The sequence below is a fragment of the Lathyrus oleraceus genome, chromosome 3 (genome assembly GCF_024323335.1).
Source record: "Lathyrus oleraceus cultivar Zhongwan6 chromosome 3, CAAS_Psat_ZW6_1.0, whole genome shotgun sequence".
Taxonomy (NCBI): Eukaryota; Viridiplantae; Streptophyta; class Magnoliopsida; order Fabales; family Fabaceae; genus Lathyrus; species Lathyrus oleraceus.
The window spans coordinates 58,277,311-58,292,307 of NC_066581.1; the positions used below are offsets into that span (position 1 = coordinate 58,277,311).

The window sequence follows — 14,997 nt, forward strand, 5'->3', positions numbered from 1 at the left end:
TTTAGAGTTTTTAATTCCAGAATAAAAGTTATGATGGAATCTATCAATGTTGTTATTGATGATCAAGAGACTGATGTCACAGACGATGTTGAAACATTTTTGAATGATGCCCCAGCTGATCTCTTGGACAAAAGTAATGAGAGTGAATTCACTCAAGCTGAACCTGAAGCTGATAAAGTTAATAAGGGACCCTCTATCAGAATTCAGAAGGATCATCCTAAATATCTCATTATAGGAGACCCAAATAAAGGGGTCACCACTAGATCAAGGGAAGTGATCTCACATGCTTGTTTTGTGTCCAAGATTAAGCCTAAGAATGTCAAAGAAGCCTTAACTGATGAATTCTGGATCAATGCCATGCAAGAAGAGTTAGGCCAATTCAAGAGAAATGAAGTGTGGGAATTGGTTCCAAGACCTGAAGGAATAAATGTTATTGGAACAAAGTAGGTTTACAAGAATAAATCTGATGAAAAAGGTGTGGTTACTAAAAATAAAGCAAGATTGATAGCACAAGGATACACTCAAGTTGAAGGAGTTGACTTTGATGAAACATTTGCTCCTGTAGCTCGCCTGGAGTCCATTAGATTACTGCTAGGAGTGGCATGTATTCTGAAGTTTAAACTGTTCCAAATGGATGTGAAAAGTGCCTTCTTAAGTGGCTACTTAAATGAGGAAGTGTGTGTTGAACAACCTAAAGGGTTCACAAACCCAAATCTTCTAAAGCATGTGTATAAGTTGAGGAAAGCCCTCTATGGGTTGAAACAAGCTTCTAGAGCTTGGTATGAGAGACTCACAATGTTTCTCATTGACAATGGATATAGGAAGGGAGGCATTGATAAGACTTTATTTGTCAAAGATGAAGGAGGAAAGCTCATGGTGGTTCAGATATATAGCAGCTGAAAGTAGTTGTTCTCAACTGGTGTGGATGAAACAAATGTTGAATGAATACAATGTCACGCAAGATGTCATGACATTATACTGTGACAACGTGAGTGCTATAAACATTTCTAAGAACCCTATTAAGCACAGCAGGACAAAACATATTGATAACCGTCACCATTTTATTAGAGAACTCATGGAGGATAAGATTGTAACCTTAGAGCATGTTGCTACTGAGATGCAGTTAGCTGATATTTTTACAAAGGCATTGGATGCAAATCAGTTTGAAGTCCTAAGAGGAAAATTAGGGCTTTGCATTTATGAATACTTGTAGCAATTATATATGGAGTGGGAAAAGTAAGCAAAGTAATGTCTATGTGGCTAAAATAAAACGCCCCCATTATGGTAAATCATCACCTAGTTTTGGAAATACCATATATTACCTTTTCACACGCAACCTCACTACCTACTCCAACTCTTCCAACTCCCTGCTTCTTCCTCACACTCCTCTGCTAGGGCAATTGCAATTTTTCCACAGAAACGTCAAAATGTCACAACATCAAACTACTTCTGCTTCAAAAACTACTAAGTCCACTCAAAAGGTTAGCGCTCCTTCCATGGACATTCACGATGATGAGATTTTGGATGTGGTTCCTCTATCAGTTATTCCCTGCGAAGCCCTTGATTTAAACCATCCCATGGATGCCTCAGCTTCTGCATGCCCCAATCAAGGTAACATCTCTAGTATCTCTTCTGGCTCAACTCATGCCACTAGTTCTAAGGAAGATATACACCACACTGATTGTGTCATAAGGAACCTAGTCACTAGAATCCTTAATGAAGGACATTCTGTGAAGGGAGTCTCTACTACCCTGTCTAAAATGTACCCCTCTCTTGAGGTTGCACAACATAGTGAGAAGAATAACAATTCCTCCAGTTCTAAGAAGGACATGGTTGCTGAAGGTTTGTGCTCTCTAGGGCAAACTGTTGTCGCATCCGCGAAAAACAACCGGCGGGCTAAAACAAAAACAAACAGAGCCGCCACCGTGCGTTATTTATCCCAAAGAGGGAAAGGAAACGCTCGAAGTAAACCTGGAAAGGACATGGTCTCGCGACCAAAGAGAATGGGATCGGGAGTCGGTTATGCGAAGGGAAGGTATTAGCACCCCTACGCATTCGTCGTACTCGACGGGATCCACGCTCAGAAGGAAAGAAAAAGGTTGCTAAAACAGAAGTTGCTCACAAACATCACACACACACTGAAAACAACACAGGTGGGGGAAGAGAGGAACGGGCTCGCTAGGATATCGCATCCTATGCCTACGTATCTCATCTGGAATGAGAATCAGAGCTACCGTAGTTCGGCTCACGCACGCCAAACAAAACACACGAGAAACAGGCAAACATGGAAATCGAATGCCAATCGCTGGACTTATATCGGACTCTGAACCAACAAACACCCACAGGAAACCAACTGCCAATCGCTGGACTTATATCGGACTCCAAGCACACAACAATAGGATACGGAATGCCAATCGCTGGGCTTACATCCATCTCCTAACACACAAGAAGGATAACACACAACAAGTTAATAGGGAGTCGGGAACTCGAGCCTAATAACTGTCAAGCAAACACACACAAAAAGAAAAAGGGTGCCCGGAGAGATCTCATACGACCTCCTGCCTACGTACCTCATCTGGTATGAGGATCAGGGCAACGTAGTTCCCCTTAATAGGGGAGAAACTTTCTCCTAACCAGAGACTGGGAAATGACAAACTAAAAGGGAGACTGACTCGAGCCTAATAGTTATCATATAATCCACCATGGTCCTAGGTTGAGGTTTCTATCTAACTTGCACAGGCAGCAAGCTAATCCTAAACAGGCAAAGCAAAGCATGCAAGCATAATCAAAACAAAGCAAACATACACAATTAGCACACACTATATACAGACAAAGTGGGCTCACACAAGGGTTAGGCTGCAAAAGCAAGCTAACTGTATCAGGTGATGTTAGCTCTTAACCCTAACATTGAGAGTTAGGGTGAAGCAGATGAAATGGGAAGTGAGGGGTGTGCCTCACAGCTCTTATCCCTGGTCTGGGAGAGCTTTAGACAAAGGAAGTGTGGGTTCAGAAAGTGGGAACCCTTCTACACTTATGACTGACTCAACATGGATCTTGGGTTAATATCCACAATGCATCAACACCAGTTGTGTGAGCAAAGGGATGACTCAACTGAATATCAGGAGATGGATTGCACATCTCTTGTGTCTTCCAATTGCCTTATTCAAGGTCTTTTCCTGCTTGGCACAAAGATAAACATACACAAGCATTGCCTCTTAAGGAGGACTTCAGACAGGTGCCTGACCAAATAACAGGCCAGGTCTTCCAGACTACATGAAGTCAGTGGGCTGTACCTCAATTGGTTAAGCAACCAAGCAACAGCAAAAGCAAGTTCAAAAGAACTATAGCAACTAATGTATCTGGAAACAATCCAACACAATTAGTATTCAAGTCAAAAAGTCAAACAGACAGTTACAAGTCAACAGTTAACTATACACAAGTAATGCATCAAGCCAAGCACAAGCTCAACTCAAAGGAGCTAAAGCAACCTAAAAAAACCAATCAATGTTAGCCAACATCAAACAAATATCAATCCAAATGAGCAAATGAATCAAACTCCTCAAGGCCATATGCTCTTTGTCCTGAAAACACAACTCAAACATAAGCAAACCCCTAGGACAAGGCCTAGGGTCAAAGAGGGAGAAATAATTCAAAACAGAACATGCAAATTGGCATAAATCAAGTTCAATCAAATGAGAACAATGTCCAATTGGTCTCACATTCATATTATACACCAATTTCATTTCACAAGGCATCTAAGGCAAAGCATGCAATTTCAAAGCTCATTGAACCAAACAGAATGAATCAATCCAAATCCAACCAAAAATAATTCAATAAATCTCAAAAAATATCATGGCTAAGCAGCATTCATCACATGATCATCATATCAAATTTCAAGTCATTTGGACAAGTGGAAGCATGTCAAATAAATCCTATAAGACAAGGTATGCACAAACAAGCTCAAATGAGGCACAAAATCATGCATCAACTTCACACAAGCACAAAATAGAATCCACAAATGATAAATGCATCAAACCAAAGCCATGGTAAACTTTAAAGTGTCTAGAATCAATGTGCAAAATTTCAAGTTCATCCAATAAACATCAAGCATTTCACAAATCTTTTAAATTCAACACTCATCAAAAGTCCAATCATGACCAATCATTAAATAAAATCTCAACCAAATTGGAAATGCATCCAAACATTCCACAAAAATTCATGAGTGATCCTAACATCCAGAAGAATCAACATGCAAAAATTCACATTATTTGGAGTTCATATGGCATGGCAAATAAAATCAGCAAATCAAGCAAGCCATGGTGTGACACAAATTGTCACACCTATATTCATCACATCATATCTCATCAACCAGGAATGGGAAAAATGCAAAATCTATACCAAAATGTCCCTAAGGATGTCTATTTTAAGCATGCAAAGTTTCAAGAATTTTGGATAAAATCTCATCATTTCACAATCAAAATGGCAAAGTAGGTCATGGAAACATACACATACACAATCCCTAAGCCAAAAAAAATTCCATCCAGGCACAAATCATGGAAAAATATTCATTAAATTCTAGACATCATGAGGAGAATGGTGCAAAAAATCCCATGTCATCTGGATAATTATTCAATGAGTTATGGAATTTTGAATGAGGGGAAAAATTAAAAAATCACATGAAGCATGTACATGAACATGTATGAATTAATGGAATAAAATGCCAAGCCAAATTTGAAAGTGTGCTCGCCCGGATTCGAAGGGAGGATGCATTTGAAATTAAGTGCGCTCACTAATGGCCAGGACACGTGGTCCAATTGCATGGCCAGAAACATGGAATTACATGCAAAGCGCGAAAACATGGATCAAAGACACTTTATGGACGCGAAAATTAGGGTTCATATAATGTTCATCATCATTCATCAGCTCAAGAACATTTCATCACCAAAATTCACAAACCTTATATCATTGGAAAGATCTTCTAACAAGCAACACGAATCAATGATCAATGTAACCTAATTCGTCCTAAATTAAAAGATTCGAAGGAAAACATATTCACACATGAAACTTCTAATCAATGTAACTTGTTCATTTCTCAACGAAATTCAATGGTTCAAACTGCAGATTAACCTACACTCAAAGATCTACCAAAAGCATGTAACAATTTTAAGAATCATTAAGGTCGAATCCTAACCTTCTTTGAAGTGCAGAACCGGATTTGATGTTTTCAGGCCTTGGCAATCAAAAACAGAAGCTCTCCAGCTCTCATATGATGCTTTGGATGAAAGTTTTGATGTTAATTGTGCACGATCTAGCTGAAAACTCAAGATGCCATGGATGAACACATGCTTCAACAGTTCCAAATTCAGCATCAAATCCTTCGAATCTTGCTTCTATTCAACTCAATTATGCCTCTTGATGATGATTTGATCAAGGAAATAGCAAGGCTTGTGAAGAAAATTGGAGAAAAGTTGAGAGGAAAAATGAAAAGTTCTTGAGATCTAGATCTAGATTTCCAAATTCTGTTATGCTTAGCAAGAAAACAGTTGCAATTTAGCTTTTATATGTGTTGTTAATGATGTTACTAATCATGATTAGTGCTAATGCAAAAGATTAAGTGATGTCAAGTGTTATGACCAATTTTGCATTTCACCCTCAAGTGCATGAAAACCAATGTAACAGTACCATTTTCTGTCTTGGATCACTTGGAAATGTGGTTTGGAGGCAAATGCATGTGATTGGAAGTGAATTCAAAGCATAATTTTCAAATTGCATTTTCCCTCCAAAATTCCAATGGAAAGTCCAATTTTTTGGTGATGGAAATTCATGGTTTTTGATGCTTGAATTGGATAGCACATGATAAGAGAAGAATGTTGCAAAAGACCCCACTTCATTTGGCCTTTTGATTCAAAAGTTATGCACTTTTGAAGTTCAAATTTCTTGACCAAGATTGATCCATAACTTGCCAACCACACATGATACATTCATGTTCTTGGACTTTTTGGACAGGTGAGAGCAATATCTACAACTTTCATGTTGGACAAAATTTCATTTGAAGCATTTTTGGACATGTAATTTTAAGGAGAAAACCTTTCCATTTTTGGCAATTTTGAATTACAAGTCACTTTCTATTTTTGGAAAGTTTTCATCTGGCTTTATTTTCTTCATTGTTGATGTTTGAAATGTCAAATGAAACTTATTTGGACATGAAGGAAGTATTTCTAACCCTCTCCCACTTCCAAATCCATCATTTGACTTGTGGTTGACTTTTGTTGACTGATAGATGAATTGGCTATGCACAGATGATCTTGAGCCTCAATCTCCTGATGAAATGGCTCAAACATGAAACCCTAGCTTCCATAAGCTCAATAAAACCATATGATGACCTCTCAGCTCAATGAAGACCTCATCTCCTTAACAAGCCCTGATTGGCACAATACAGATGATTAGGGTTGACCAGAGGTCAAAACCCTAATCCCAAGGCATCTGATCAAGCATAATGAACCTCTTGGTGATGACAAGACCATGATGATGATGATATAACACTTCAACCAAGATAATTATCAACCTCCTTGGGGAACCAAGAAACCCTAATTTGAAGCACCAACCCTCAGATGATTAGTGATCAATTCATGAAACCCTCAAGCTTGCATCTCAACCTCTTTATCTTCTGATCAAGACCTAGAAGGATGACTTGCTTAATGTTACCACATGATATGCAAAGATGCAATGCCTAATGACCTAAAAAATGAAATGCAACATGCTAAGCTAGTCCCAAGAGAGGAGGGCAAATTTTGAGGTGTTACAACTGTGTCTGGTAAAGGAAAATTTGTGGCATCTAAAACGGCCAATGCTTCCTATTCTGAGAAGCATGATGTTGCAAACGATGTGATTTACCTAGAGGATGATAGGTATGATGAGCAAGAGGATAACTTACTTCATCATTTAAAGTCAAGTGTGGTTAAGCGTATGAAGACTCGAAAAGGAAGATCTGTGGCTGAAATGCTGTCAGCTAAAACAGCTAAGAAGACTATTGGTGTTGGTCTTTCCAAATCTTGGAGCAAGTTTGAAGTGAAGAAGAGGAAGGTTAGAGAAGTCTCTAAGTCTGGAGAAGGTTGAGGAAGATGTCCTTGATATCTCTCTTGTGAAGAAGACCACTGTGAGGAAGTCCCCTGTGAAAGTTGTTGCTGTGCATTTGGATAATATCTCTTTCCATCTTGAAGATGGAGTTGCCAAATGGAAATTTGTGCTTCATAGAAGGGTGGTTGTGGAAAGGGAGTTAGGAAAGGATGCTATTGAAGTCAAGGAGGTCATGGACCTAATAAAGACTGCTGGGTTGATGAAGATTGTGGTTGGGTTCTCTCAGTGCTATGAGGGTTTGGTTAAGGAATTCATTGTCAACATTCCTGAGGATAATGCTGATAAGAACAGCAAGGAATTTTGCAAAGTATTTGTGAGAGGTAAGTGTATCATATTCTCTCCCACTGTCATTAACAATTTTCTGGGAAGAAGAGTTGAGGGTCCAGGTGAATTGGAAGCTACAGACAATGAGGCATGTAGAGAAATTACAGCAAGGCAGGTGAAAAGGTGGCCTATTAAGAAGCATCTTCCTGCTGGGAAGTTAACTGTCAAGCATGCAATATTGCATAAAATAGGAGCTGCAAATTGGGTGCCTACCAATCACACTTCCATAATTGCTAATACCCTTGGAAGATTTATTTTTCCTGTCGGAACCAAAATGAATTTTGACTATGGTAGATTTATGTTTGAACAAATTATCAAGCATGCATCTACTAATGCAGTTAAGCTGCCTATTGCCTTTCCCTCTATGATTTGTGGGATTATCCTGAATCAACACCCTGGTATTCTTAGTTCTAATGACTTACCAAGTAGAAGAAAACCTGCTCTGTCAGTGCACTATAAATTGTTTGAAGGCAGTCATGTCGAAGACATTGTCATGACATCTGCTATGAAAAATCCAGCCTTAAAAGTTGGAACTATTACTGAGCTGAAGGAGACTTGTAAAGAGTTGGGTGAAGGGATAAGGGTAGCAACAATTAGGAAATAATCATTGGAAGCCCTGATTGCAAGCTTGGAGCAAGTTGAAGGTGAGAATATTGAACATGCTAAGGAAGTTGAAGCCCACACCTTTAGTGAGAGGTCTGTGTAGCGAGGATTTTGTTACCTTATGGTTTATTGACTAAACCAAAAGTAAACATACAATTCGAGTCGTCATCGCACTTTTATTTGATCAAAGGAAGGGCTAAAAAGCGAACAAAAGCCAAGTAAGAAGTTTTATCAAATCAAAAACTAATAAAAATGTCAGAGATCTAGGTAAGGGGTTGGTTATGAAATGGGAAGGTTTTACGCACCCAAAACATCCTTAGTACTCTAAGGGAACCTCTTTTTGAAAATGTGTGTTATAGGTTGGTATTTGTGAAAATATGTGCAAAAGATTGGGGGGATGAGAGGAGAATAAATTATATTTACAATTTTGTTGTTTGAATGGATGAACCCATTGCCTACGTACCATTCACAAAGGTAGGATCAAAACCTCGTAGTTCGGGGTAAAAAACTCAGATTGGTGAATTGATTTGATCAAAAGCCTTAAGGTCTTTTGTTATCAAAGGGAGAAAACTCAACCTAAACCAACATACTAGTGAGGGGTTAACCCTATAATAAGTATGGAAGACTTATAGTCCAATCACTAAGGATAAGGTGAGGTTTACATCAACCACTATGATAACTCAAACCTATGACTAATGTTTATGAAAAGGTTTTAACAAAGGTGGCCATTGGAACCACAAAAACAACTTGAAGTGAGTTGTATTTACAAGTTAGACTTATTTATAAAATGAAGTCAAAGTTGGATTAAGATTTATTCACAATGAGTATTAATGAAAAGAGTTTGAAAAGTCAAAGGCATAAGGCCTAGGTTTCTAATTTGAAAACAATGTCAAAGTTTGAACAAAAGAGTTTGGCTTGGCTTAGAGTGGAGAGAAGAAGAGAAAGGTTAGTCCTAAAGCATACAAAGATAAGAGAAGAGATAAAACCCCTTGGAGTTCCTTTTCTTGAAATCATAGAGATGATTCAAGATGCTCCTTTCCTTTGGACTTAGCAAACAACAAACAATCACACAATATTTAGATTTAAGCTCCTAGGATCTCCATTTGGCTTGTCTCTCTTAGCTTTGCTACTCATGACAATGGTCCTTCTTACTATCTCAAGATGGAATCCCTATCACACAAGAGCAAACATCAAAAAGTTCACAACACAATAAGGGGAACGGACAAAGAATAAGTTTAGATGAGAAGTCCTTTAAAGTCAAATTTGAAATTTAGCATTCTAAAGGCATGAGGCCTAGTTGCTCTTGAACAAGTTTAGCATTCTAAAGGCATGAGACCTAGTTGCTCTTGAACTCTTTTAAGCATAGGTAAGTCCTAATTCTAAGTCCTGTCTCCTTTTTGCATTAGGTTCACACAAAACAAAAGCAAAACCAACACAAGACAACAATATATTTATATACAATAATGAGCTCAAATGAGCAAAAAGGAAAATGGCATAAACATAAAATATGTGCTCAAGTGAGCAAAGGAAGAAGCAATATGAATAAATGAGCAAGAAGTAAATTGCATTAAAGTAAATTGCAAGAAATTAAATGCTCAAATTAAAGTTAGTAATTAGTGGTTATGTTAGTTTGTCATAAGACAATTTAGCGCTATGTTAAGCAATCGTAAGTGGACTAATGTAGTAGTCACACCTATCTGAGGTCGATCAATAAAACTATAGGCAAATAAACACAAATTAGAGATCATGACTAGAAAGCCAAGCTCCTAAAACTTGCCATGCCAAAAGAAAAGAGAAAGGCCTTGTATGGACTTTAGGTTTTTTGTTTGACCAAGAAGCAACCTATCTTGGACACAAAGCAACTCACTTGATCTTGGATCAAGTTGAGTTTGATTTGGATCAAAGAAGGTTAAACCTCTCATATGTCAAGACCAACCATAAGACATTAACTCATTGGCCAAAATAAATAAAAAATGAGATGAAGATGAAATGAATGGAAAAAAAATTCAAGTGTCAAATACAATTGGTCAAAAGTGAATCAAATCATCATCAACCAATGTAAAACATAAGAGAAATGAAGATCACAAGTCAACAAGTCAAACATATTTTTTTGGTATTTTTGAATTAAAAATAAATGCAAAAATAAAATGGACAAAATATGGTCAAACCTCAAATTCAATTCAAATCAACTTCAACAAGTCCAATTAAATTCTCATAGGTCTAACATGCTCAAACAAGCTTTGACAATTTTTTTTAACGATTTTTGAAATCAGAAACTATTTTAAAATAATTAAAAACAACAAAAATAACACAATGTGAATCAAAATATCAAATAAATCTTAAATCAATTAAGAAATTGATGAGACTATTTTTCATTGACTTATCATGATCCATAAGTGTTAAGAAAATATTTTTTGATTTTTCAGATATCAAAAAGTATTTTAAAATGATTTAAAACTATTAAAAACCAAATAATTCATAAAAAAATATTAAATGAAGTCAAAAAAATGATTAAAAATCAAAATATGAAACTAGATTTTTCAAGAATTTTTTTGGCATTGGTCATATTTTTGTGACTTCAAATAAAATATTTATGAATTTTTGAAAATAAAAGGAATTAAATGGAATTAACAAAAAATAAGAAAAATAGCAAAAATGCGTTGCCATTGGATCACTTCATTAATTGACGCGGTCATATGGTATACGCGAGTCAAGCGCATCACACATTGATTTAAAACAAGTCAACCAAATGAAAGGCCGAGATTATAACATTTCATCAAGATCCAATGGACCTGGAGCTCCCACGTGGGGATGGTGGTGGAAAACACCATCTTCTCCGACCAGACAACTGATTCCGGCCACCACGTGCAGGGAATTAAACTTTAACGAAAATGAAAAAGCAAGGTATCAAAATGAAGCTGAGGTGATGTGATGTACATCACACCTGTAACCATGGATTCTCCTCAAAGTTTCTATTTAAAGAAAAACATGAGCTTGAAGATCATGGTGCTTGATCTGAAATGACACGATTTGCAAAATTGAGACCACCACTGGCCTGCCTCATGCTTGAGGACTTTAGAAAACAACAAAAACCAAAGGAATTCACATCATATTGCAAGATCTAGATCAGGAAAAATTGAGGTTCTACCTCTGAAATGCAGCTTCAAACAGCTCGAATTCTCCAAGCTTTTGATCCAATCTTTCTCTGGAAGTGTGATGATGATGCAAGGTTAAGGAATAGATCTGTGAAGATCAACTAAGGATGTTGAAATTCAAGCTTGAAATTGAAAATGAAAACTGAAATTCCTTTAGGTGAGGGTTTGGTTTTCAATCCAGCAGCGTTTCAGATCTTCTTGTGGTTGATTGTTGAATGAGCATGAGCTTTTATTTATAGCTGGAATGGATGCAAAGTGGTGTTTGGCTCATGTGCATTAAACTTGGATCCTTCATGCATGGGCCTGTACAGGTGCGTGCAAAGCCCAAGAATAAATGGAAATGCATGCTAAGATCAAATGTAGTTGAATTGGACGTGTACAAGAGGCTGCACAAGCTTGCATTCCAAGTTATGATGTGAATTGCAAAAATGAGCATAAACATTAAGCTCTTCGAAACTCCCACATGGAAAATCCAAAAATGGTCATGTGAGTAATGGTTGGAAAGCTCTCGGAGTAAGGAATAAAAGTCATGTTGGAAAAAAATTCATTTGGAGTTTGGAAATTTATGAAAACTGGCTGTGAAGTTTTGGGTACAAAACATGTCTAGGTTCCCTTTGAAAATTTTCAACAAAAGCAACCACTTTCGAGCCCTTTTGTTTTAATGATGAAAGCCTCAAATGGAAAAACCTCCAACATAAAAGTTGTAGATATTTTCAATATGATAAATTTAGACTTAAATTTTGCATCATTTTGATGTTTAATGAGAAATTTATGGGCACTTGAAGTTGGACATTTTTCAAATTCAATGACTTAGATCCAAAGTGACCTATAATGTTTTATATTATCATATGTGTTTATTTTAGGATTATGAAATTTTGTCCAACATAACATTTGAATCAGACATCTTAAGCTTTCCAATGCATTTGGTCTAACCTCAAAATCATAAAAATTAAGGAAGTTAGATCCTTGGGAAGCTTACCCAAAATTAGGGTTTCAATCAAAATGACCTATAATGTTTTGAAACGAATGATGACCTTCCAAGATTCAAATGGATTTTTGATGAACATGAAAGTTGTTCATATGGTTCTTAAGAACAGTTTTTATCTTGGGGTCATCTTCATTTAGCAAATACATCAAAAGTTATGTCTCAGTGATCCTCAGTTTAGTCAGATGACTTGACTGGTCAACTTCTCAAGGCCAAACTTCAAATCTTGATGAATGAATGATTGAGGATACTCACATAGGCTCATATATGCATAAAATAATGAATGAAATAACTTCCCTTGATTAAATTTGATCATAGATTGAGATTGCTTCATGGGCAAGGCACAGTCAAAGCATAGTGGAATTAGGGTTTCCTTGGGAAACAATCTTCAAGCCCTTTGGGTTATCTTGATCAAATTGGTAAATTGAGATACTTGGGAGACATATATGATGATTAGGAACTTTGTGGACCATTGTCATGCTTTTTCTCATCTTCATCTAGCCACTTCATTGAGCTTAGGAGCCTCCTAGTAGCATTGGAACACATGATCACTTGAGCTTCAAAACAAAAAAAAGTTAGTGACATATTTTTGTACTTTTGGTTAGTAATAAAAATAAGAAAAGCAATAATATACAATACAAGCATGCTTGGTGGTGTCAAACCACTCGCAGAAGTCCTACCCCTAGGGTTAAGGAGCCACACATGCTATGATCCTTGAGGCAATGCATTGAGCAAATGATTTGATGTCATGAGGGATCTTAGGGTCAAAATTAGGGTCTTACAAATACCCGTATTTAAGGTCATTCTAGTCGGAGATATGAAGGTTAAAATCTTTGTCTCGACGAGGTAGAATGGGCTTAAATAATAACAAAGAGACGAATTTTGGTCCCTAAGAGACCTCATGATGCAAATGTATGTATGCAAAAAGTAAAATCTTCATGGTGAATAATTGCCACAAAGGAAAAGAAATCGGGAGAAACTGAAAAATCCGTAGGAGTAACACACTCACTAGGGAGACAAAAACTCTGGGGAAAAAGGTAAGAATGTGTGAGCAGGTCACGACTTGAAAACTTGCTGGGAGACACAAAGGGATTCCATGAAAATAAATCAATGGAAAGACTCGAGCTGACGCAAAGATGCATGTATTGGGGAATATGCCAATACAACAAAAACTATCCACAAAGGATACCTCGGATAAAAATCCGGACTCAGACGGGGATGTCCACAAAGGACTCAGCTGAGGAAGAAACAATGAGATACTACCGGTTACTGGGTAATAAACTCAAAGAGAGACATGTTATCAAAAAACTGATTACTGGGTAAGAGAATAACACGCTCAGGGAGAAAGAATATCTAAGACTGATATAAAGGTGAGAGATATCGATCATCTGAAACATCTGAGGAGGACCTAAAAGGCACACCTCAACTTAGGAAAATCTGACTCCACAGGGGACAAAAAGTCATAATAGGGAGCAGAGGGAAGGAACACCAGGGATACCGATTACTGGGCATATAATAGGTGACCAACCAGACGTGAATTGAGAAAATATCCAAGACACTCATCATCCGAAAGGAGAGCTGAAAAAGCAAACTCGACTTACAGGATGAGCATTCGATTCCATACGGAAATACGAATCTTACTCGAATAGGGAAGAACAAAGACTTCGATTGAAGAGCGCATGAGATATATTATCTATTACCGTCATAACGTAGATAACATACTCGCATGGAAGATTATCCACAATCGGTTACTGAGTTAATAAAGGATAAATCTACTGAAAAGAAAGGACATCGGGATACCGGTTACTGGTATAAAATGATGACCAATCAAAGGAGAAACAATCATTACCAAACAAAAGGGTAAATGAAAGATAACTCGGCGGGGGATGAATTGCTTGACAAACACAATCATCCAAGAGATATATCACCGGCTACTGGGTGGTATACTCGAAAGCGAAGGAATATCAATACCGAATATTGGATAAAGATAACCAACAAAAAGGGGATTACATCTACCGGTTACTGGGTAGAAAACCACATAAATAGGACTTACAGCTACCAGTTACTGGGTAGAAGGCCACTAAAATCCACTGGGGAAAGGATGAACAATTACTGGTTACTGAGCAATTAAACCATTAAACCACAGGGAACTGCAGGGGAAAAACAAGACGGGAGTCAATCTAGGAACATACTAGAAAAACACAATTAACAAGACTCAACCCGATGAGGATATAACTTAGGGGAGTAATTCCATCCCAATACAGAACTGGGGAGGAAACTGAAACAATAATCATCCACGAGGACATAACTCAGTGGGGAATAAAGAAGGAAAGATAGACACTTTCTGCCTATGGGGCTGACTCTACATGGAGAGATCAGACACAAACATCTGCTTAGGGAAGAATATTTCACCAATATCAGGAGATAATAAGCAAAGATATATGGCAAAGAATGCATCATGAATATCTGAATGCTATGATTATGCATGTATATGAGTGGTTTATGTATGATTGATGCTGACAAACAGACATATCTAACACAAGCAGGTCCGAGAATTAATGGACGGACATCCGGTATAACATCTCAAAAGAGAAAGGCCAGGCCCACAGGAGAAACTCAGCTCTGGCGGGGGTGATCTAATACCAGGAGACACAGACCACCGCTGGGGATAGGCAAAGTCTCAACTGGGGAACATGCAGAGTCACCGCCAGGGATTTTCCAACAATTCTCGGGAATAGGTGACTGGATACTAATAAGATCCGTCATAGAAGAAACTCTACTGGGGAACTTATC

At 37.5% G+C, this 14,997-nt stretch overlaps 1 protein-coding gene across 1 annotated transcript in view; it reads left to right on the plus strand.

Annotated features, from left to right (window-relative positions):
- The first annotated feature begins 1,427 nt into the window (after positions 1 to 1,427).
- The window catches only part of LOC127129647 (uncharacterized), a 52,654-nt gene continuing 39,084 nt past the window's right edge, over positions 1,428 to 14,997 (plus strand). The window contains exons 1-3 of the mRNA XM_051058797.1: positions 1,428 to 1,611; positions 6,821 to 7,111; positions 7,221 to 7,751. Of these exons, the coding sequence (XP_050914754.1) occupies positions 1,428 to 1,611; positions 6,821 to 7,111; positions 7,221 to 7,751 (1,006 nt within the window). The remainder of the gene's footprint in view (positions 1,612 to 6,820; positions 7,112 to 7,220; positions 7,752 to 14,997) is intronic.